This window comes from Photinus pyralis, unplaced genomic scaffold (assembly GCF_008802855.1).
Source record: "Photinus pyralis isolate 1611_PpyrPB1 unplaced genomic scaffold, Ppyr1.3 Ppyr1.4_LG6, whole genome shotgun sequence".
NCBI classification, from domain to species: Eukaryota; Metazoa; Arthropoda; class Insecta; order Coleoptera; family Lampyridae; genus Photinus; species Photinus pyralis.
In genome coordinates this window covers 11,478,634-11,504,569 of record NW_022170663.1, presented here as the reverse complement: position 1 = coordinate 11,504,569, position 25,936 = coordinate 11,478,634, and the positions used below count along the sequence as shown (strand labels likewise).

Genomic DNA, 25,936 nt, shown 5'->3' with positions numbered 1-25,936 from the left:
AACCTTTCACCCGCAAGCGGATTTGATAGTTTATCAATATAAAATACAGTGCTTTCTTCGTGATCAATATCGGAATAAGTAATACATTTGTAATTTTCTAAAAATAATGTTGAAATTTCGGACCAAGTTGCTTGTTTAGGTTTTTTTAACCACGAAAACATATTCTATGAAACACAAACATAAAAAAGTAGAACCGCTTAATTTAAGAAAAATTAATTCCAGTAGAAAATAACTTTTTACGCGAAGAATAAAGCGATACGGTTCACCACTTGCGTCGGTGGTATTAATGAATATGTCGTCCGCACACCGTGAAATCTCAACGGTACTGATGTCAAAAATTTAATATTAAGATTATATCCATCCCTATCAAATACTTAATAACTTGTCATACCAACAGCTGCACGCGAAAAATATGAAAAGCAGGTAAAATATGTAACTTCTAAAAATATAAAATGTTGTGAGGTAAAGTTGGGATCATCCCAATAAAAAATTGACTATTAATTAACTTTCAAATTGGGGGTTTAAAATTGTACGTGCATTTTACACGGGGGTTTATACCTATAAACGCCAGTACACAATACCTATTGTAATTTAGCTATAGCTTAGTTCAAATGGTTTAACGTAATGGTAGTTGCCGGAAGCTTGCTAATGCCAAAATTAACTAGATGTCTGGTCATTAATCGAAATTTTCGTGAAACTGTAACGCCCCATTTACGAACTTGGCATCAATTTTAAAATGTAAAATGGTCACAGCATGTAAGAAATAAAATTCTCAATTAACTATCTCCTTTTATCTCATTTGCTAAATTAAAGTTGGGATGATTAACAATTTGACAAAAAATTGAAAAAACCCCATTGTAAATTTGTGCTGTACTTGAGAATTTCTGTGACGGTCGCGTATTTTAACGGAAGATGAGAAAAGTTATAAAAATTCCGGAATTTAAAAATAGAAAACATACCGAGTTATTACATTGACATATTTCAACCGATTTTTTTATAATTTCAAAATTGCGGGGTATGAAACCACGGAATAGATAATTAGAAACCATACGATACTAGTTATTGCGCAAAATTAATGATATCCGAGAGTGCCCACATTGCATGTAATAAAAGTGCATACTTTTCGGTATTAATTTTATTAACATGTATTAAAAGCTGCTATATTTTGAAATCTATGCCAAGTTATAATTTAATTTGCGAGATTTTATAAGATGTACTGCTTCGCATCTATTTTTTGACAATGAAAGTTCTAATCGAAGCAGAAAAAAAATAATTTAACGTAAATGTGCCTTTTGCCCTTTAAACGTTAAAAATATGAATGCATAATAATGGCCGTTTTTTGGCAAATTTTGTCATATGAAAGTGTATAATTAATCATGGTTTTTGACAGCTTGTTTAATAGTTGGACGTAGGTGAAGTATAAGCAATTTGGAAACGGTCACTCATTTTAAGCCATCTGTTTTTCTCCACAATTTGCTCATATGAACTGAAAAATTTGTAGCGATTTTTTAAGACAGTTGGATGTCAAATATTATTGCCGATACAGAGCTGATTTAGCTAGCCGAATTAACTACTCTCGAAGGTGGTGAATCGATGGTCCAATGCCAATTATGCAACGACCATGTGAAATGCATAAACCTCTCCGCAGAAGAATACGAAAGACGAAAATCTTCATTATGCTCCACGAGTAAAACTTCACAGTCACTTCCTACATCTGCCAATAGTAAATCTATAGCCCGTCTCCCTTTCCCTTTCAACTTATCATGCCCTAGAACGAACCATTTCCATCTCAATCTAAAGAAACACTAATAGAAAATCTCCAAATCTGTAGGAAACAATATAATGTTGACAGAAAATATTATTAGTATTATTATAACCAAAATGCGTAAGAAACTTTTTCTGAAATATGGGCATCATTACCCCTGGAAGACAAATAGTTTAGAAACGAGAATATTGGCTACATTCTTTTCCAGTCAAAGACTGTTTGGTGCAAAGATGAGATTTTCGAAAATAGGTAGGTACATATACTAAAAAAAAATATCGTAAACTACCCACTGCTAGGCAGTGGATTAAAACAAGTTCTGCACATACAGTCAGGGGGGGGTAAGAAATAGAAATTGGGTTGCAGGTTGCTGATGCTGGTAGTCATTTATCTATTTATTATTGTACAGGCGAAAAAGATTAGATTAGAACGGTATTTTATTTCTTACTGCTGACAGGCCCCTTTATTGCTTTTGATTTAATTAGTCAACGAAAACTTTGAATAAGTAATAGGTATATTTATGGACAAGAAACCAATTTCGACAAAAAATTCAAAGGGCTGTAACTTTTGATCTAGTAGTCCGATCTTGGAACTGTTTGGAATTATGGATTCTACAGGCCACATTCTAGAAGAAAATATTTTTTTCCGGTCGATCTGAGACAATTTTTTTTTCTGGGCAAAAAAAAAGGCAGTTATTACCTTCCTTTTTTACCAAAAATCGACTGCACCAAAATTTCTCGGGAAAAAACTTTTTCTTATTAATTTGGGTGCGTAGAATCCAAAACGATTCGTACTTTTTCGATTAGACGTCTCGATCAAAAGTTATGGGCAAAAAAATTCCTGTTTTTAAAATTTAAAATTCTTATTTTCGTCATTTCGTGAAAGGCAGGACGCAGGTACCTCACCTCAGTAGCAGTACTAAGTACCTGATACCTATTTGTTATTTTGGGCATCAATGTAGCGAATTGCCGATCGATGCCGAATAGCCAAATCGTTGACTGCCAACACTGATCACTCACTGAATAGTGAATACTGAATACTACAGAATATTTAGATTTTAGTGACTTTAGACTTTAACCAAAACCAAAATTGCTCTCTATATATACCTATATATTATTGCCTTTATTTTAAAGTGGGCGGAGCGGATAGCGGAGTATTACCTAAATACCTAATAGCTATGATGATAACTCAATTCTTCTGGAGGGGGGATATATCCCCTTCATCCGCCCCGTAAATACGCCACTGCTGCTAGGCAAAATGCGTTATAATCGCACTTTCGTTGTACACTTACCCCCGTTCTCATTGCAACCTAGAGCAGTCAGTTGAAAAACATTTTTGTGTGATGGGAGTGTTTTGTGTATGTTGAATCAGCCAAGAGGCCGTTGGCACTTTTAATTGGCTTAACTCAAAACTGACCGATCTTTTTTTGGTTTTTGTGTTTACCGAGTAAAATTGTATAAGAATTCATTCTTTCTATACACAACTAACTACTTTATTCTGATTGCCATACTAACAAACTAATTTAGGTTTTTTTTTTCATGTCTATCTGACAGTTAATTTGCAGGAGAACATATGTTACTCACATAGGTTATTAATTAACTTGAAAAACTGAGGGTAACATACCTGTAACGTGTCCTCCTGTAGTCGGCAGAGGAATATTATCAAGGTTTACAACCCTATAGGATGGTTGCTTCTGAAGTGGGGCGGTAGTCTTCTTTACTTCTGTGTGCGTACCGGAATAGGTTTTCTCGGTTTGTGTTATATGTTCCTCTGCCTAAAAGAGCAAAAATAGATTTTTGGAGATGTAGATTACATGGAAAGTATTAAAAAAGCACACAACATATTTTTTTAAGCAAGCTAGTTTATAGGATTTGAATTATTTTAGTTTTACATATAAATAGATTTGCAGCAGTTGGTAATATCGCGCATAACATTTCCTATTACTATATTTGAGAACCGTCGCCAACGACGTCTTTAATCACACAACCTAGAACCCACGTAACATAATTTAGATGCTTATGAAATTTAAAGTGCGATGTAAATATCTGTGATTTATACTAGGAAAATATTTTTTTAAGACTATTCCCATCAAACAGTAAACGGAAATATTTTAGCAATTAACAGTTCTAATCCAAAAATAGAGCCAAATTTTTCTTTGAACCTTATGCTGCCAAATCTTCACTTCACGGAGATCAATTCGTATTAGTAAAAGTAATTAATAATTAAGCAAATTAAATGTTCAGCTGTGATGTAAATGTCGGGTCGGTTGTAATTATTCCGAATGTAAATTAGATAAACTGCTTGTGTATCAAGTAATTAATTCTAATGCTCTTATTAATGAACAATTTGTTGCCAATGCAAATCACGTACAAGCGTATATCATTAAAGCACACTTTGATTGTAGTATAGTATAGTTTGTACAGTTGTAACTGGGAGATGTCAATAGTGCAGGTTACAAGCCTTGTTGTTTTTGGCACATACTCTGCTTATATAAATTATAACACTTCTAGTCACAATAAAATCCAAGTTAAATTTCAACTTATCGAATCCACCACTGTGGAGTCCAATTTGATAATTTTAGAAAGGTGCAAACCATGTTAAATTTATATGAGATTGTTACGCCAAAAAAAAGCTAGTCTAGAACAATGCCACTAACTACGCCAAAATAGTGACAAACTTTGGTCCAATTTGCAGAGACATATTGTAACAGGTGCGAAGACTTAAATAATTCCAGCAATGAATTAATTACTTACACAAACGCAGTAAGCACATTCCATGCAATTTATCAATCAAGACGATATATGAACTGAACCGCACATTTCAATCTGCATTTTTTAATGAAAAATTATGCCACTATTGTGAAAAACTGAAGGTTTAATACGCACTTAATGTTTGACCTTGGGGGTAAGTTTCCCAAAGGAAGGTTTCGAACAAGTCTGCATGATTGCATTACGAAAAGTTGTGTCGAAAACCAATTTAAAGTAACACAACACAATTACGTTTTTCTAATTTACCAATGTTCAAGGATCGCCACAAAAATAGCAAAACTCTTACAGAACAATAAAATATTTTCAACACCCCATTTAATGTTCCTCCATGAATACAAGAGTATACTAGTGCCAAGGTAACTTGAAAGAACATGCAGTCTAAAAATCTCTACACCTAGGTAAATTCTCGCTAATTTATGTACAATAGTCAAACATAAAGCCAACATTTTCTAATAATGAGGAGCACAATCGAGAATCTATTTCGGCACTGAAATTATTACACAATTTTCGAGATGCAAACCTAATATTAAAAAAAAGCCAGAATTGTGTGCATGCATTTAAATAGCTTGTTCCAAATAGTGGCAAAATTAAAATTTGAAATGATCACGATGGTAACAGTTTTATAATCAGAATTTGCTCGTTTTAAATCAAGAAAATGAGTTTCAGTGGTGAAACTCTAAGTAAATTCAAGTTACTAATAATTTTAATTTGGCAAGTGTGTGAAGTAATAAATGTCACCTCAAACTCCCCAAAATACTTAAAAATCGTTTAATTGAAACGATCAGCGTCCATAAACGTACCTTCTTGTGGCACGTACTAATCCACGTGGGAACAAGACACTACACTAAAAGTAACTGAAAGACAATGAAACTTTCAGTACAAAATGCATTATTTGCAAAAAATTAGGTGGGTCACGCCCCTTAGTAGGGTGGATGCCCAAAATACCCAGCACCTTCGGGATTTGTCGATTGTTTTCGTCTATTTTTTTTGCAAATTGTCCGAAAAAGCAATATTTGTAATAATTTCAAAAGAAAACAGCGTGCGAATTGCTTCCTGTGCTTGAGATAAATTATATACCTACACGTCTCGCGCTATTTATTTATAATGTGTTCAGAAGATGCTTTCATCTTTCATTTTTCGACAAATAACCAGAAATTATAAAGAAAACTGTATGCTTTTGTTACGTATTCATCAGGAGCATGTTCTAATCGTTTTTATATTTGGAGGATCCTCAAATAAATACATTTTTACTAATTTTATTTTAAATATAAATCGAGCTAAATTATGTTAGTCTATCTAGCATAGGGAACATAAATAGATAAACTTCTCAGTCAGGAATTTAGAGTATTCCGTTTCATAAATTCGGGGATAATTATAACTAGGGAAATCGAAAATGTTAAAACAATCTATATCGCGTAGCCCTTAAATGGAAAATTTTTAAAAATGCAGTTACTCTACATGCTCAAAAAACACTACTGCTGTTTATACTCTTCAAATTTTATGCGATTCGTTCAGCTCGTGCATATTAGTCAAACTTCAAAAACGCTTTGGTTAGTATGCTACTGTACTCATCATTAAGTAGGGTACACTTACCTTTTAATAGCTGAACTGTACGAACCGCAAAAAATCGAACATACTCCGAATGTACAAACACGTACTTAACACCATATATTTATACGTATAGCCCACGAAAGGGAAAAATCAATTTGCAAACCAAAAATATTTATTTCGTTATACAGAAACTAGTTCTAGCACTCACTCACTTGGAAAATTGTAAAAAAATTCTGAATACTGTAAACGCGCATGCAGCATTAATTCTTAAACTTTTCATAAACGGGATGAAAGAAAATACATAAAACATTATATAAATATTATTGAGTGTACACAAACAAGACACATGCGTAAAATATTTACATTACAAATAGTAAGAGAGGTTTTCCATTAAAAAATAATGGAACTGTAAAAAATTGAGAAGATGCATGCAAAGTGATGACAATAAATTATGTAAACAGTCTCTACCGTTCTAGATCATTACATACACTCGGCTCTTTTATTCTGTAACCTTCACTACTTCAAAATTGGGTACGTGCACCCAGAATTCTGCAAAATATATAGAGGATACAAGCTGCGACTTTTAGAGAATAATACTGATGAATTGTGTAATCAGCGTGTAGGCTCTGTTTTTTACAGAATAACTTTCAAAAGTCTACCCCCATACCACAAACATGAAAGATGTATCCCTAACTTGAAAATAATGGGCGGTTTACATTACTATAAACCTTAATTAGAAAAATTCTCATTCTCACTTACAGTGAAAGTGTAAAATCCTCCAGAAACTGGTTGGCCACCAAACTTGATACTGACGGTGTAATCCCCGGCGTCTTTAACGTTGTAGTAAATGTTGAATGTTCCATCACCATTATCGACGATATCAATATCGAGATCACTGTAACAAAATTGCTTTTGAAGTTCCACTTTCGAAGGAAATCGACATATTTGTCCAGTGTCTTTTGAAACCTTCAGTTAAATGAAAATAAGTTCCTTACTTTGCTTGAAAAAATCACACAACATAAAGCGCTTTTACACGACACCGGAAATTGACTCTTAATTAATTTGTTATTTCAAATGGGATATCCTTTTTCATGAATTTTTGAAAAACGGCACCCACTGACAAAAATAAATTACCTTTTGTAAGACAAACAAACTATAGCCACTATTTTTCAGCATCTATTTAATTAGGTCAAGATTTTACCTATTATATGTAAAAACTGGTTTTTATACAGGTTGTGCAGGAGTCAAATTTATCATTTCGAAATTGATTTTTTTAAATGGTAGGTACACTATCGATCAATGGAAGTCTATATCTAAAATGAACAGTTTTTATAAAAAGTAAAACGAACATTACAATTTAACATAAATCTTTGCTCTGTAATTTGGAGAATAAAATGAAAAAAGACTGCTTGGGTTGCTGTTTATGCGGTGAACATAAGCTCGGTGTGTGTGTAAAAAGAATGGGAAGGAATGCTCCCAGGTGTCACACTGCTTCCTCTAAATCAGTTAGGTTTTAGTAATGAGGACCAATTTGTCAGTGATCTGTGGAGAATGTGACAAAATGGCACTAAGACTTTGGACGTTGAGGCCCAAAATTTATTTGTGCTTTTTATGAACAAGAGCATTGAATCATCAAAGCGAAGTAATTATTGAATATGTGCGCTTCGTTGCCCGAAATGAAAAACTGTTCATTTTAGATAAAGGTTTGTAACCATAAAGTGCCCTATTCAGGACAGAATTCGTTGATGAAGAATCGCATACGATTTTCAGTAGGGGAATTTTTTGTCACTCAGCTCGTATTCGGAAACCAGACTTTTTTAATCCGACTCATATTCAATAGCACTGATCCTTGAACACATGAAAATGAACTGATTCGTATATCATTCGACGAGGAAAAAATCTTCTTTCGATTGGTGTTATTATAAGCCCTCTAATAAGTTAACATGGGGAGCCAACTATCTACAAAAAACCTTTTTCATATGTTAATTCCCTATGTTCGGTTTGGGAATATTCACCCGGTATAAGCAAATCCAATTGTGTTTCGAGTGAGTTCTATCATTCATTCGGAGTGAAGTATATTACGCTCCCTCTCGTATGTTGTAAATTGTGAGTGATAGTAATAAATTATTAATCCATTTCAAGACTGTTATAAATTTATTGTAAGTATGTAAATAAATAAATCATGTAATTAAATTTACGTTACAGCATCATCTCAAACTTTTAGAAATCTAAGAGAAGACAATTAAACTTGCGTTTTAAATTTTAGATTACTTTATGTTCAAACGGAAATTATTATAAACACGCAATTTTTTAGTCTTAGTTATAACTCACAACTTTCATTATAAAATGCAAAACAAACTTGGGATCCCAATATATCTCGAGAAACTAACCTCCGGATTTTGGGACTATAATTTGTACCCACTAGGAAATTATGAGGTGTAAACACACGTGCATGGTATTCTAATCAAACGAAAGGAATTTGGTTCTACAAACTATACCTAACCTTCCTCATCGATTCCTTTGAGATCAGTGGGTGGGGGTTAGAAATTTATTTTATCGTTCATAGTATTCTAATGAAAGGTCTCAACGAAAGCAATTAATTTCTAGTGATCGGTTGTATGGAGTTCCTCATATCTCTAGAGATGAGTGTCGGATGCGAGTACTCACACAGCGCGACTTACAAATTGGGAAGAAATATATCCGTTGATGATGTCAAATCTTTAAGGGCGAATATCTCCAAAATGAAGTATCGGAAGAGGCACTCATAAGGGTACTCTTAAATGTGAAATGTGAATATCTCGAAAATCGAGGTTCGAAAGAAGGTACCTAGGCAGGGAAAATGCAAGATTGCGGACCTAAGGGCTTGATTATTCTTGCAGTGTATGGCGTAGATTTTGAATGTGTGCCATGCGGCCTTTAAATGTTTATGTGTAATGAGGTCTCTCTCTATTAGTCATCTACCAAGCAGGTAAATAGCATGCTATACCCCACTATACCTTATAACCCAATTATTTGCTATGCGCTTTATCTGCACAAGAGTTGTGCACAATTTGTATCTACTTTATAATAAATTGCACTTTTCTCTTATGCGCCGCCAAAAATAGCTTCTGCGCCATTACTGTTTTTTTTGCAAATGTTAAGGATGCGTATGCTATCTCATTCTTGTGGTTGTTGAGCTCAATTGCGTCCTAAAAATAAAATCCAGGGCCGAAAGTAACCCATACAGGTACGATAGAGCCACATTTCCTATACGAGCCTGGAAGGTTTCCATATTCTTTGCAAAAAAGTATTTTTACTCAGGATATCAGGTGTAACACATCTAATTAGTATCCGGATATTTGAAAATCGCTTAAAACATTAAATAACGAATAAAGAAATGAAATGATAATGAAGAACTTTTGAAAATATGAGGGTAGATGTCTTTGTTTAAATTTTAACAAGGCATTATACAGTGTGTCAAATTGAAAATTTTCAATGCGAATACCTATCATCAGTCCTATCACGCCAAGTAGAACAATTGCAAGAATGCGGTTTGGAATAACTGGAATAGAGGTTGTGGGAACGGGAACTAGAGCCAATTTATTTTTGTCACGAAGTGAGTCATCCCCTAAGCGCCCCCAACTCTCCAATTTCCTTAAACTAAAGGTCTCATGTGACTAGTATCCATCTGCTTAAGAAATATTTGCCATTAAACTCCATTGCACGTAATCAAGTAGGTAAAACGATATTTCGTTAAAAAGAATTTTAGGCGAAGAATTAAAACATTTCCAATTTGTGATTTCTGTTATAAAAATGGGCACATATCTGTACGTAAAGTCAGCACTCTGTGGAAGTCGAGGAAACAAGGTTTGAGTATATGTACTTTATTTACAAAAATGATGGCACCTTTTATATAGTTTTACCATAGACAACAGTTTCCTGTGCATTTACCCCACTTTTACAACAAAATATTATTTCGACTGTTTCAAGGTAGGATTTGTAGGAAACACACTAACCGTTTACTTTTATAGCATTAGGCACATTGACCGTCTATCTGTGCCATTGGCGTAGCATGCCCAAATGGCGCCTATGGCAAGCACTAAAATTGGACCCCTTCGTAAATTACCTTAATACAAAACAAGACACAAAGATTCGCATACGATTTTCAGTAGGGGAATTATAATTAAAACAGCTCGCATTCGGAAACGACTTTTAATCTGGCTCAGATTCAATAGCACTGATCCTTAAACTCGCAGAAATCGATTGGCGAAGGTTCGACATTACTCTCAATCTGAATGTTTTATATTATGCAATTTTTCTTGCACGACAGTAATAATATTATCAATTAAAAAACGCGTCATTGACACCTACCTGCCAGAAGTCGATCGGATTCTACAAGTCACAGCACCAACACCCGCATTTTCTGCATTAACGACAATGCAACATTCTTCTCCGCTAACCAGGTGTTTTTGAGCGCCTTGCGTAATTTTACACTTTTCGGCCTAACAATGAATTCAATTTCAAATAAAAACGTTCTAGTTTTAGAAAACACTTACATTTCCCACTGCGTAAACCTGTACGTGGAAAGGAGATCGGGGAACTTCTTGATCGGCATATTTCACATCCACTTTGTACCTTCCACAATCGTCAGGAGTGAAGGTCGCCCCGAACGTTCCGTCCAAATTGTCTGTAATTTTTACTGGTCGCAAATGGCCATCCGGTCCCTAAGGGATCGCCAAAGATTACATCGATTCGTTTACCAAGCCGCGTGTTCTTACCATAATTCGAACTTCTAAATCACCATACCCAGCGTCGTTAGTGTCAACTTGAATTGTGGTAGGAATGGAGGCAGGCACGGATTTTTCGGTTATGCAGGGCCCGCTAAGTTTGACATTGTCGGGTTCGGCATAGGGACGAACTCGCAGTGGAAACGGACTAAATAGCAAAGAAAAATTAGTTCAATGTTATAGCATGTGACCTGCCTGACCTGTGAGGTATATCTTTCCCATTATATAAAATTTGCGCTTGCAAATTCGCCCCTTCGTTTGGAGGGATGTACGTTACGTCGTAAATACCATCACCGTTATCCACAATTTCGGGTTTCTTAGGTAAAGCTCCTTGATCAGATCGAATATTAACCGATAATGGAGCTCTGCCCGATTTTGACGTGTCAATGGTGAACTTTGTTGGTACGCCAGTTCTACAGTGTGATGGATCTAAGCCAGGCCCATATGCTGTTACCAAGTCTGCGTCGACCTCATACTCAATGTTCACCTGTACAAATAATTACATTCTGAAGAAACCACAGTACTACTTACTTTGAAGGGCGAACCAGTTATATGTTCGTCAGCAAATTTAATTGTTACATCATATTCCCCAGCTTCTGTTGGGATATACTCCACAGAACAGGAACCATCACGATTATCTGCACAGGTCATCTTCGCTTCAGAAGGACCCTCAATAGCTAACCCTAAACCTCCAGTTCCGGCACCTAGTTAAACGCAAATGTTAGAAGAAAATTTCTCGAATCCATTGCTTACCTTTTGTTTCTACAGTAAAAACGTTAGCTCTATTAACGAAACCTTGCTCAAGACCAGGTCCAAACGCTCTACATTTCTTGGCATCGCACCCTCGCCTTACATTAACTATAAATGGCGATCCAGGGACTGGCATATTGTCATAAAATATATCTATAGTATGTCTTCCTTCTTCAAATGGAGTGTAGCTAACTTTATAGGTCCCATCGAGCAAAGGTGTTACTAATTTTTCAGTTTGGGCACCCGACGGATTCGTAATTGTGCAGGTCACTTTACCATCATCTCGTAATTTCGGTATTCCTCGCGTATCGACCAAGAAATCCGTGGGAGAATCAACATAAACACCTAAAAATTGACAGTAAAGAATCACTTTATCTTATACATTCACGAAAACATGCAAATTTCACATTTCGTTAATCTATTTAACTACAAGGATATTAAGCTGCAATTGAACGGTTAATGGTAGTACACAAATTGTATCCATCACTATGTTAGAAACATGCGAGAACGCTTGTTGCACACCGATTTACCATGAAACTGGATACCATTTCCAGAGACTTTAATTTTGGTGAAGTCTACACCAGGTACAACAATAGCTTGGTAAGGGCTTCCAGGTATATGATCATTGTTAAATGTAATGTTAATAACGTAATCTCCAATTTCTGTAGGGAGATAGGCAACTGAGCATGTGCCGTCTCCGTTATCTCTACAGTTAATAGCGGCCTCACAAGGTCCTTCCACGGTTACACCAAGTCCCCCTTGTCCTGCTCCTCGAGTGTCTATCATAAACTCCGCCGGTTTGTTAACAATCCCTCTATGCAAACCGGGTCCGGAAGCCTTCACTTTCAAAGGGTCACTTCCGGTCAAGCAAGTTAATCTAAATGGCTTATGTGAAATTGGTTCTCCTCCGAAAGATATTCCGAGTAAGTATTCTCCAAGTTGGGTTGGGGTAAAATTAACGAGAAAACCTTCGTGCGTTGGAATAACGTGCGCTTTTACTTTACTTCCCGAGGGACTTGTAATAGAAACGGCAAATTCCGCCTTTCCAGCGCCGTGCGTTATAACTCGGAATTGTTGTAAACTATTCACTGGTGCCGCTATGGCCCACAACAGAGTTAAAACATTATTGTAAAGTTGTAAATATCCCACACCGTTCTTAACTAGACTAGGTTAGTATGAAATACTTACTTGGTTCCAATCCGTCAACTTTTATCTTCGACACATCGACATTTGGCTCGACTTTAAACTTGATTGGAGTACTAGGCACGTTGAAACCGCCATAATGCAGCGTAACTGAATGCGTTCCGGAGTGTGGAGTTTCATAATCTACAGTATAAGTTCCATCTTCGTTATCTGCAACGTTGACAGGAATTTCGTGTCTAGTGTCTTCATTCATAAGTACCACTTCTAAATCAGCCTGCCCAGCGTCTCTGTGAAACGCGTTACAGCACGTGTTAAAAAGGAATATTATACCTGGCGTCAACATTGAAATGGGCGGGCGTGTTAGTTTTCACTCCATTTTGGATTCCGGGACCAAAGCAGTGAACTTTTGTAATATCCAGTGGTTCTGACACAAAAACTCTGAATGGAGAGTTATTGGTTGCAACTCCTCCGTAATTAACCTGAACTGTGTGTTTATTTCCAGTTTTAGGGGTGTAAGAGCCGTCGACGAGACCGTCAGCTTTTTGTTTTAAATTTACGTCTACTTTGTTACACTTGGGGTCCATGACCTGTACGTCAAGTGGGGCCGATCCTGCTTTGCGCGTGTCAATGGAAAAAGTAGCAGGCTTCCCTTTGTGTACTCCTGTTGGTTCAATACCAGGCCCATACACCTCCACCTTATCAGGGTAGTAATCAGTGGTCGGAAAAATTTGAGCAATATATGGACTATTTGGAATGTCTTCGTTATCGCAAAGTATATGCACTGCATATTCACCTGGGGCGGTGGGGTAATACTTGATATCTGCAGAACCGTCTCCGTTATCGTGACAGTCTATTTTTGCTTGCGAAGGGCCTTGAATACTAAATCCTAATAACACTATATTAAAGAAAAAGTTTATCTATCATAATTCAGTACCTAACGCGCCCGTCTCTCCATGGGTTTCCACAGTGAACAGAGCCGGATAGCCTGTAACTCCTCCCATTAAACCGGGCCCATATGCGCGAATTTGCGTTTCTTTGTAAGGTCCTACATTGACTTCGAAAGGAGATTTGTAGATTTCTTGGCCAGCGAATGTGACCATCACAATATACCTTCCCTCTTTTTGAGGATTGTATACGACTTGATACGTTGTTCCGTCAACCTAATACAATCACAAAAATTACATTGTAGTGCAAATATTGGACGTACTTTGTGTAATTTACAAGGAATTGCTACAGCACCAGGTCCGATAATCTTTACTTCAGGATGCCCTTCGCCGGCACCCTCGGTGTATATTTTAAAATCTGCATCGTCTTTTACTCTAACTCCTTGTGGTTGTAAACCTCTACCGCTTGCTCTGACTTTCTTCGCATCAGATACTAAAAATTATTTATGAAACACACAATCTCTTACTATATGCACACAAAAAATGTAGACTCCAGATTGAGGTTTAGTAAAAGCACGTGCCAAATTCTTGACAGAAGAGCTAACTAGCACAAAGGTTTTGACATCCTTTATGCCAAACACTTACAGACGTGGTAGTGGTGTCGTCATTCGACCAGAAATTAAAAATAATGTCATGTTTGTATTCTCGTTAAGGCATGAAACGTCCATAAGGGCTGTTAAAATCGAAAAAACGAATTTGAAAGTGCACACTTCATCTCTTGCTCACAAGCGGCTTAACAAATTTGTTTGTAATAAAACCTTGCATAATTTTTGTAGATTATAGAGAGAAAAAGAAAGTCTTTCGAATAATTTAGTAACAAATTTCCGTTTCTATTTTAAAAAAAAGTTCGGTCCCGTTGCCACGCTCCAAATGTTTTTTTTTTTTCAAAAATCCGGTCCGTAATTTTCGTTTCCGTATGTCTAATATACATATACAAAATTTAAACAAAATCCGTCCAGCCGTTACTTGCAGAAATTTTATTCTTTGAAAGTTCTTTAAAATGATCTAAAACGTCATCATTTGGTGAAATTTTGACATGTCCGAAAAACGGCGATGGCCATCTCGGGATCGTATTGTACCAGAATTGTTGTATCGATAAATGCATGACAATGTAAAATGGAAAAAATTACTTATTATTTTTTCACGTAGCAAGGAGGCGTAGACTTCCTTCGACTGTATTATGGTACCCTTACACAAATAATGTCTCTTAAACATGGTTGAATCAAAGTAACTAAAATGCAGAGGAAGGGGAGGGGAGATCGTAGAATGGACGAAAGGATGAAAAATAACTTCCGCTGTCAGAATTGTCACTGCCAAGTTCCTTAGCATAGGAAGTGTATGAGTCGTGAGAGTCACCGCGAATTAGCCAAAAAAATTTTTTGTTAGCCGTAGTGTTAGCGTTAAACGGACCATTATTTCATACCGAGCCCATTCAAAGTCTACAGATTTTTGTGCTCACAGTAATTAATGTAGGTACTTACCAGGTGATATACGTACGCCATAAGGACTGTTTGGAATGGATTTTCCAGCAAAAAATATATTAACGGAATGTAAACCAACAGTCGGTGAGACATATTCGCATCTCCAAATGTCGGGAGATGTCTGCCGGACCTTTACGGGAACCGAATTTTTATTTCCTGACGGATCTAATATAATCACCTCGGGTACCCCTCTCCCGGCATCTGCGTTATTCGATGATTAGCACGGATGTGCCGCAGGTCACTAGTTCCAAAAAATTAGGGAGTAGAAGAGACCAGAAAAACAACTTTTTTTTCAATGTAAAATTTTGGCAAAATCGGAAAGGGGATGTGCAAAAAAAATGTGTCTTGGCTCGATTGCTAAACCCGAAACGTATCCGAGTCTCAAATTATTTGGAAAATCTCTCCTCAGTCACCCAATTTTTTGGCTGGTTTGTTAAACCTGGTATAACAACGTCAATTTGATACCTTTTGTAGAAATATCAAAGTATGTTGATCTATTAATGCAAACACCATCGGGTTGTAACCCAGGTCCTGAAGCAGTTACTTTGTTGGGATCTCCCGCGTGCCCCTCAACTGTAACCTGGTACGGACTCTTGGGAACCTCCCTCCCAGAAAACTTCACAGTTACTTTATGGACGCCTTCTTGTTTCGGAGTATACGCTATTGAGTACGTTAAGTTCCTATCGTTGTTGAAACGAACTTCTACCGGTTCCTTCTGGCCAACAGGGTTTTCTACTGACACTTCAACTTCTCCCATGCCTGCAGAAAAGGTTTCTATTGTGAAATTTGCAGGCGCTCCAACAACCGGTCCTATCGGTTCTATTCCTGGCCCGTAAACGCGGACCCTACAACGGTTCATAAAAACGTGTTAAATCGAATTTAAATTATTAAAGAAAAATCGCCAAAAAAGCCACATATTGAAAAAATTTAGAAACAGTTTTCGGATTCAAATATATCCACAGCATAAAAAATTATTTTAAACACAATATAACACAATGTTATTTATTAGTGTACAACAGGTGAACAACCACCAATTAAGTACTATAGTTAATTTCAAGCTTTTTTTTAACTTACCGAGGTGGGGCAATACTGATATAACAAAGAAATACGTTAATACTCTTTTATAGTAATATAAGTATGTAGTATATTTTAACTGTTAAATAAAGGTAATTGTAGTTGGGGTGGGATTCCAGAAATATTACGTAAATGGTCACGTCTGGCAATTATTTAACAGTTAAAATTTTAATTAGGCAGCCAAAGCGTATGACCACATATTGTAGGGCTTTTAAATTTTATACACAGGAAGAGTGATGAAATTATAATTGGCGCTGTGCCTAAATTATTGCTTATATTGTACTCCATTGAGATTTCTTTGTATATGTATATTGCTTAGGTGCACAGTGCACAGTATAATTTTATTTAATTGCTTTAAATTTGGCCACCTTGTCTACGTTTAAAATCAAAGTTTGCCACGATCAAACAGGGCTAATGTACTAGCAATACAATTTGTTGCTCTAAATTTAGGCATTTTGCGTTTAAAAAGTACAATTAGAACTGTTTGAAACTTGGCCAGTAAATCCTACAGTTAGTGCATAATAACAACTTACCTATTGGGATTTGTTTTTGGTCTTAATGGGGCACCCGGTTTTAGTTTGGCATTTGGATATTGAGATAAATAGGTCATCATTGATTGTTCGTCGATATTGGGATTGACCATTTCTTCTGGTTTGATGAGTTGTGGAATATTTAGCCAATCGTCGGCCAAGCCCATAGCTTCTGCAGCGTTTTGTACAGAATCGTTCGTATTCCAATCCTAAAATGTATCCATATACCTTCTCTTATTAAAACTGCAATTGTATATACCGTCCAATCGGGACACAATCCTGGCGCAACGGCATCGACTAAAGCTCCAACAGCTTTACCGCTCGACCAATCTGTAGTGAAATTTGTAATTGGTAAATCGGGTACTTTGTTCTGTATCCAGTTTAGAAGTCTACAAAAGATGGTGAATAGGTACACGGTTTTGCTCTGGAAATTACAACCTTTGTTTTGGAGTAGGTCCTTGCCCATTGCTTACTTCGTCTTCTCCCTCCCACATAGGCAATGAAATTGAATAATGTAAAATTAATGTCCATATTAATCCTAATATAAGTTTTAATTTACAGTCCACTATATGTGATGAATCTGAAAATAAAACATTGACGCTTCACTTATTTGTAAGAAAATCACGTACATTCTCGTCAGAGAAAGGTACACTACAACTACAGTTAATTACAAACGTGTTAAATCGTCCGTCTGATCGTTTCATTTTCTTATACTACAAAGCAAAGGCATTGGAACCAAGTTGTATGAATGCATGTTTAATTGCGTCAGTAATAATTAATCTGCCTTTACATTATCTTGGGTCTCACAAAATGGAATGACGCATCTTACTGACCAAATTGGGCGTCTTAACTGAAGTGGAGCCAATTAGAATAATTTAATTTAGCGCGGCGTCCTTGTGTTTTATGTGGTAGCATTTTTACTAAGATTGCGGTATGAGTAAGTACTGGTTTTCTTTCAAAAGACCGGGATTATGGAACCATTAATAGAAAAGGCGTGTCGTCCCACTTTAATATTTCATATACTATCATTTTTAGCGCATTTCCACAAATTAAAAAAAATGCTTTATTGTGGCCACTTCGTTCGTCTGTCTGTCTCTACGGCTATACCGCTACTAGGTACATCATTATATTAAGAGCTAATTTGGTTCGTTATGGTATCGAAGCTTGCGTTTATTACTAAAAAAGTTATAGTAAAAAATAGATTTTTTCAGGTTCCTACCATAATTTCACACTTTTGCCAATTATAATTTTGTATTGCCGTATGTCTGTCTGTCCATGTCCTAATTCAGTTGTATCAAATTTTTGTGTTTATGTTCCTTGACGTGGCAAAGAATACTTTGTGCATGCGCAGTGCTAACTTTCTTATTTGTGAACGGATTTTTGGGAAATTTTAAAAGAAGGAAGGAATGAATGAAATGCACATCGAAAAATAAATTATACATACACGGACTAAAAACACACGTAAAACAATGAGTACGCATGCTCACACCGTTACATTTTGTGAACCAATCTTTCTGAAATTTTAGGGCAGAATTCTTCTTGTAAAATGAAACTGAACTAGCACGTCAAAAATAAATTCCACGTGTGCAATGCTAACTTTCTTATTTGTAGGCGGATTCTTACGAAATTTTAACAATTGTTACAAATGGGAAATGAATACGCTTTTCGTAAATTGTTTACGATTAGTTTTTTAACTTGTCTAACTTGTCATCTACAACACTTAAAATACATACGCATAAATTGTAACTCAAAGAGAGGCTTTCCTATGCAAGTTTAGGTTTATGTCTTAAAATCCCAAACCAGGTTCTCTAGGACATTGTTTTTCAACCTTTTTGAGCACGCGACCCCTTTGCAAATTGAAAAATTATGGCGACCTCCTACCGCCTTAAATAAATTATGTCAATTACTTCAATTACAGACTACGTATTTAATTTTCATTAGTTTGCGACCTATATCGATCGAAAATGAAGTAGGCACTATACTTAATTTTAACTGTAAAAACAATCGTGAGAATTCTGCGTAATTTTACTTTCTGATTTAAATGATGCGCTTAATTAAGTGATCAAATTTCGAGAGCTTTCATCGTACACTAGTTTCTACTTCCATGGTTCAAATTCGAAAAATCGTACGGGGCTATTGGCATGACACATTTAATGTTTTCTTGCAGTTTTCCCGTTTTTTAGAAAAATGTCATTTTTAGTGTCTCCCAGTGAAATTCGATAATTACAAAACATTTGAAACCCGTCATTTAAACGAAACCACAACATTTCATTACACTAATGTTTCAAAAATTGATTTAATCAATCTCCTACACCTATTTAGCTTAAAGATTAGTGAAAATCCGTTTTTCTGATATGTTTATGAGGAAAAGCTATTGATGAAAAAATAAAAAAAAGAACCTATAACACTTTTATTTCCATAAATATTTTATAAGATCTACGCTATAACCCAATAATTTGGTCTAATTTAAACGAGCTGCCTTGTGTATTTCATTTCATCTTTAATATCTCTCAAACTTTTTTTTGTATAAGTAATTAACATCGCCCAACAACAACCTCATAAGTGACAAATGCTGATGCAGGTCAATGATAGGGAATTTGACTGTTAATCCATCAATAACGAAACAATTCATAATGTATAACAGGCAATACATTTCAATTTTACTTGCCCAAAGAAACATTCTCTTACTTGTAACTTCATATTCTCCTGTAATGGAATGTTTGTTGTTCTGTTGGGCAATAAAGGAAATTTAATTTTATTCTCAGCGAAAATATATACTAGCTAATGATCTGGGCTAATGGGAATCTACTTGCAATAAGAATATGGAATCATAGATTTAGTTTTATTCATTATTAAAATAAAAACATTCTTCGTTTTTGGAAATTCATTTTTCTTGCCGCTTGAAGGATCCAACTAAAAACGTGCCAAGGGCCTATCGAATAAGAGAGTCTATCCAATTAGACGCAAAAAGGAGAATAGGTGTAAATGTTTGAATGTTGTTAGTTCTTATGTGTGAATTTTTTTAATAACAATAATGAGACTGACCTCTACTGATATGAAACAAAAACAGTTTTAAAATATAAGTATCCTTATTGACAATGTAAATATATGCTTACTGTAAGACTAATTGAAGAATTGCAAGCATGACTACTAATGAGGAAGTTCCGCGAATATCACTTAGTTATCAAAATATAGTAATACTCAGCTTATTCGTCCATGAAAACGTCAATTTTCAGCATCCTTGACACGGTCCCAAAGGAATTCGCGTTGTACAGTAAAATATCGCATAAGCATATCTAAAAAGAAACTTATCTAAACTATCGTATGTACGTTTTTAATAGTTTATGGACAAATTAACCGCAGCCTCCGTTCCGGTTTTTTATTCTACTTCCTTTTGAAAAATACAAAAAGTTAAACTCAAAATTATGGCTTAGTTTTGAGTTTGGGCCAACCATGCGGTCATTGCCATATTTCGAAGATTAGTGCATCGTACATAAAATCAAAGGAATGTCTACGTCAGCCTAAAATTTTTCAAATTCCATCTGCCGGTGCAATATTTCTAATGAATCATAGGTGGAAAGTAGGCATGAAGAAGTTTATTTTTCCAGCATTTACATCACAAAAATGCTGTAAAACAAATTACGTTGTAGTATTTCCTTTGTACAATGACCCGTTTCTCCAAAACGAGAAATGCAAATAGTTACATTACAAACCCATGTAGAACCTGATCCATCGTTACATGTGAATAAAGAAAGAAATACGTCCGTAGATCTCGTCGCCTGTTATTTCTTCAGTATAATTTTTTAATTCTTTTTAAAATTGTAAAAGTAAATCGTGCCTGCGAACCGCGCACGTACCAAACTTGTTTTTGTGGATGGAATTTTCGGTGTGCAGACTTCCATGTGTCAATTACAAAAAGGTGCCAAAGTATCGAAAACTGGTACCTACCTAATAGAAAGAGGACATGCTAATTTACATTTTCTTAAAAGAGCGTCGTTCATTTTTTCATTTCTAGATTAGTTAGGGTTAGAATAAAATACACAATATTGCTGTTGAGAGCCTTTTTTGCTCAGTTTCCCTTGAATGTAGTTTCAAAATAAGTTTGTCTAAATAAAAGGGGAGGTAAGTGCATGAACACTAACTATGTGATGATCAAACGGCGAGAAAGTTTACAATACGCAGAGATCAGGAAAGCCGATGACAAAATGTCAATTGTTCAAACCATATCCATTTGTGTTGAGTGTTTCCCAAAATTGACCGCTTTTCGCAATGACGTCTCTTGAAGACCAAGAGAGAAATAGCGTCGCCCAAAATCAATCTGTTTTATTGGAGGATGTTCAAAAATAAAGTCCTTTGATGAGGCACATGACGTGTAAACTTCATTATAAATTTGACCACATACACCTCCACTCCTCCACATGCCCTATTATTATTAAATAGAGATTCGGCATAGGTTTGCAGACAATATATATGCATCGGGAATTGATTATTAGAGAGGGTTGCCATTTGTCGGGGTTTGTCCTAGTTGAGGGGGCGTCCATTTTAAAACTGTAGGATTTTAACATTTTAATTAATTCAAAAATTAATGAAAAGTGTGTTAAAAGCACAGAAGATTCCACGATTCCAACAGTTTACCTAAAGGACTCATTTCAGTTTTAAAATTCGCAGGGGTACTGAATATTACGTTTGTTATTCTTTTACCATTACTGCCTTTAAGAGTAACATAAAATTTAAATTTTAGAATCGTGAAGTTTTAAAGCTTAAGATGCAAATTTTGAAAATCCTACTTCCACTGGGCATTTTTTAAATACCCAACCTAATTATTTTTTTTTATTTCATTTGGTTTTCAGTATTAGCAAAAGTATTCTTAGACACTTAGTACAATTGTAAAATTAATTTAGACATTGATACATTATCGAAACCAGTCATATAATAAATGCGTTAAGTTGCTCAGGGCGTTAGTCCCTTGTTCAGAAAATTACCGAAAATGCTGGAAAATATGTATGACATTTGAGGAAAATATGAGTAACTTTTCGGGGAATAAGAAGAAATGAGATTATGAGTAGAATTACAAATGAAGGGAAATTCCAAGTTAATTCGAAGAAAAAAATAATAATGGAGACTTTAATATGTTTTCATTTGAGTGTGTTTAATTACATTTATTTATCTGATTTTTATTGTCCTGTTAATTTAGCAACCTTCTCTTGGCGTTTCATCAGTAGCGTTTCACAAATTAAGAGTTCGTGCCTTTTTTGTCTTGCCTTGCATTAACAATTTCGGAAAAATAGATGTCTGGGAAATTAAAAATTCTTGTGTTCTCTTCCTTTTTCACGTTCTTGCCATCTTCATTTGCTGCAAGACCAAGTTGCTAAGAACGAGAAGCAAGAATAGAAAGTTTGTGAAACGATACCACCTGGGACCCTAGGTACAGTGGGGAAGCAGGCGAATGCTGGTTTTCTTCTTGTCGAAACCCTAAGAGGACTGTATTCAAAATTGTTTTTTTAATTTCGTGGTCGTTATAACTTCTAGTGGCAACATGAAGTTTTAACGCCTAAACTTCTACTTAATTTCGTGTTTTAGGTCAAATGGTAAAATTTTGAGTCGAAGTTTTGCGATCATATTTTGAATTTACAGTTTTAGGATTAAAATTAATGTCGCAATTTAAAAGTATGTGGGCTCCGTAATTTTTTACATCTAAAATCTTCTGTCTTCTAAAAGTGATGAGAACTTTTTTGTCGTCTGGCTGAATAATTGAAATTTATTCACTTAACTAAGTCAATTGTTTAGGTTACTCCAGACCAGAAATAATGGGTTCATCATCATCGTGATATCAAGGACAATTTAGGGCATAATTTTCCGCCGGCTTTTTAAATTCCAAAAGGTGAAACTTGTTTAGGTATTATCTTATCGCTTAGTACACAAATACTTTACGTACACTTGCGATAAGTACCCTACTAAAAGGACGTGATTCATTTTTCGTGAGGGAACAATAAATTTAAGACTTGCTCATACGTAAAATATTTGGTTTGACGAAGATTAAGGCGTGGACTTTTTTCAAAATACTTGTATGTAGTAAGAAAACTCATCTAGTTTTTTCTAGGACATGTTTATTAATATCCCCATTATCTACATCCTCACAACTACAACGTATTTTCAAAATTGTTGGATGTGAGTAACAGTTAGCAACTGGACACGTACTTTGTCATAAATTAATAGAATCATTTGCTACATTTACTTTTATTAAGTGTAGTTTTCTTTTACTTTCCCAACAGTGCTGCTACTTTTTAAATACCTACGCAATGCTGAGGTTCTACAGGATTATATGAGTTTCTCTTGCCTCTGCAATGTGCCAAAACGAATTATTCCCATCAAATTCACCAGATAAAGTATAGCAGCAAAGCCAGTTTACCAAAATGCACATATTCACTTATTGTATTTATTATATTATTAAATAATACATTTGAAGTATTGATGAAAAATTTTGGCAACAAAACTTCTGTACAAAAATAACTTGCTTCTGTCTGTGACTATACTTTTTATCCCTTCATCGGCCCATGCATTCCAAAGCACGTTTTGCTGAAGAGTGGTATTGATTCAAAACTTTGGTACCAGAACGCTTATGTAATAGCCCCCCCCATCCCTTCTTTTGTGTATGACTACCAAATGTGTGCCTTGTTACTTCCAACTTTCGTATTAAATTCTAGTCTATAATAGTAATAGGCAGTACAAGTATTATTTAGAAAAAAAGACTCGCATGAAAGCCCAGGGGGTGAGACTATAAAAACAATTTACTATGAAGTGAAATCGAATCCTGTGACAATTCCGTAAAAGTTGCTTGGGCATTAATCAATAACCTCAAACCCAAAACTAAAAAAAATAATTATCCTCTAATATCCGACAGTAAAGTGACCAAATCAGATTCAGTCGTGGTAGCAAATATGTTTAATACATTTTTTTTTAAATGTCCCGCTTCAGGTCGTTGCTCACACTCCAGTTAATAGACGTTATCTAAAACATGCCAGCTCTAGCAATAAGCCATTAACTATACCCTTTTAACGGTCAAGAATTACTCAGTTTTTTAAAACATAAAATTTGACGATTTGACGAAATCAGGGGCGGACTGGCACGGGGGGGGCGGGGGGCGATTGCCACCTAGCCTGTAGATCATAATGGCCCGTTGGAAATTTATAAGTATGTGCTGTATTTAGTTTCTTGCACTATTAGTAAATTATTAACACGTTTCTCTAATTGGGGTTGATGTTAGGTTGTTAAAAAATTCTGTGTTAATTGAAGTGTTTTACAATGAATTTATCATTTTTTGTCGTAGTATTTTGAAAGTGCACATACAATGATAGGCGACGCACCTCGTGTGGATTGTATTTTGTTACTTTTAATTATCAGCTGCAATTTTAAAAAAACTGTATGGTAATTGATTTTCGAGAAAGGAGTAACTTTGTTGTAACTTTTGAACTAGTAGCCCAATCTTGGAACTGTTTGAAATTATGGATTCGACAGGCCACATTCTATAAGAAAATTTTTTTCCGGGTCGATCTGAGACAATTTTTTTTGGGGGCTCAAAAAAAGGCAGTGTATAACCTTCCTTTTTTACCAAAAATCGACTACACCAAAATTTCTCGGGAAAACACTTTTTCTTATTAAATTGGGTGCGTAGAATCCAAATCAATTCGTACTTTTTCGATCAGACTTCTCAATCAAAAGTTATAGACTAGAAACCAATTTCGAAAAAAAATTCAAAGGGCTGTAACCTTTGAACTAGTAGCCCAATCTTGGAACTGTTTGAAATTATGGATTCTACACGCCGCGCCACCTTCATTACTACACTAATACTTTAATGGCCCGTAACCTATGCAATTCCACCTGGCCCGCAGTTACCCAGTCCGCCCCTGGACGAAATACCAGTATTTCTGTTTAAAAAATTCTACCGTGTATAGTGTCTTCCTTAACATACAAAATTGACAGTTTCTTGTTACTTTGACACACTTGGGTATGCGCGATTCTGACCCTTGTTTTAATGGAAATGCGAGTACAAACACACAAACCGATCGACATCATCGAAATTTGGTTTAATTCGGATTCCTGGTGCTTCAAAACGTGTATTCAATGCAATACCTCCCCTTACTAGCGTGCGGGTGGTAAAACTTGACTATCATTTGTTACTGTTATTTCCAATTTTCATACTAAATTCTACACAGTATATAATAGTAACATGCAGTACAATTATTATTTAGAAATACTACTAAGAGGGTGAGTTGTACTCAGCATGATATGAAAATAAGTTTATTGCGCATTGAAATAAATAAAATGTCTCGATCAAACGGGGTTTAATCTTAAGCGGAAAGTAGTACAATTATTATGTAAAAATAAACCCCTACAGTGGATCTAAAAAAGCCTCAGAGCACCTGGGTTTGACCCTACGGGGTCATTGAACTTGACCCATTTTCAAAAGGCTTGTTACATGTGGCATGTAGGTCAGCTGTGCAAAGTTTAAACCGAATCGGTCCACGCGTTTGGCAATTATCGTGTTCACGGACAGACGGACACCATCGACTCCCCTATAAAGTTTGCATCGCTTTGCTCTGCCATTTAATAAAAGGCACGCACTCAAGTCTAAGGGGTGAGATCTAGAGCACAGAGAAGAGTTATATTGAATTGTTACACATCTAAGAGTCATAGGGAATAATCTAGCGAAAGTCCAAACTCGATACATGACCTAGGTACTGAAATATGTAGATTTCTATCATATTGACCCGCAGTGTTTCCTGTTCCCGATTCACTTGAAGTCCTACTTTTGTTCCTATTGAACCAGCTTCCCGAAAATCAATAGGGGCGTCCGTCGTTAATGTCCAAAGTACCCGTACACCAAATTGCAATACAAACAACTAATGCAAGGATCTAAGGGGGTAAGATTTTCCTCGCAGCACACCGAAAGTAAACATTTTTTTTAAAGTTGTCGATTTAGATCGCCTATGGGATAGATGTAATGTAATCCCCTTAGGCGATGTCGCACCTTCGTTTAGTTTCTGAATAATGATGGTACTACCCTATTTTGAAACCAGGACTAATTGCGTGGTTTTTTAATCGATTTTACCCGTAATTCAACTATTTGGTATATTTTCGTAAACTGACCCCCTAAAGTTTTGACTCAA

The 25,936-nt window shown here is 35.6% G+C and overlaps 1 protein-coding gene across 2 annotated transcripts in view; it reads right to left on the bottom strand.

Moving 5' to 3' along the window:
- LOC116173776 (filamin-A) overlaps window positions 1-25,936 on the bottom strand; it is a 38,315-nt gene that overhangs the window by 3,576 nt on the left and 8,803 nt on the right. The window contains exons 3-20 of one of the 2 annotated variants that reach the window (XM_031491463.1): window positions 17,208-17,349; window positions 17,029-17,158; window positions 16,773-16,978; window positions 15,631-16,010; window positions 15,166-15,366; window positions 13,948-14,117; window positions 13,675-13,900; window positions 13,071-13,626; window positions 12,786-13,027; window positions 12,128-12,694; window positions 11,601-11,942; window positions 11,379-11,551; window positions 11,048-11,334; window positions 10,839-10,995; window positions 10,617-10,784; window positions 10,432-10,562; window positions 6,841-6,976; window positions 3,386-3,536 (exon numbers count right to left, since the gene is read on the bottom strand). In XM_031491463.1, coding sequence (XP_031347323.1) covers window positions 3,386-3,536; window positions 6,841-6,976; window positions 10,432-10,562; window positions 10,617-10,784; window positions 10,839-10,995; window positions 11,048-11,334; window positions 11,379-11,551; window positions 11,601-11,942; window positions 12,128-12,694; window positions 12,786-13,027; window positions 13,071-13,626; window positions 13,675-13,900; window positions 13,948-14,117; window positions 15,166-15,366; window positions 15,631-16,010; window positions 16,773-16,978; window positions 17,029-17,158; window positions 17,208-17,349 — 4,365 coding nt within the window. The remainder of the gene's footprint in view (window positions 1-3,385; window positions 3,537-6,840; window positions 6,977-10,431; window positions 10,563-10,616; window positions 10,785-10,838; window positions 10,996-11,047; window positions 11,335-11,378; window positions 11,552-11,600; window positions 11,943-12,127; window positions 12,695-12,785; window positions 13,028-13,070; window positions 13,627-13,674; window positions 13,901-13,947; window positions 14,118-15,165; window positions 15,367-15,630; window positions 16,011-16,772; window positions 16,979-17,028; window positions 17,159-17,207; window positions 17,350-25,936) is intronic. The other variant, XM_031491464.1, reaches the window with a different exon arrangement.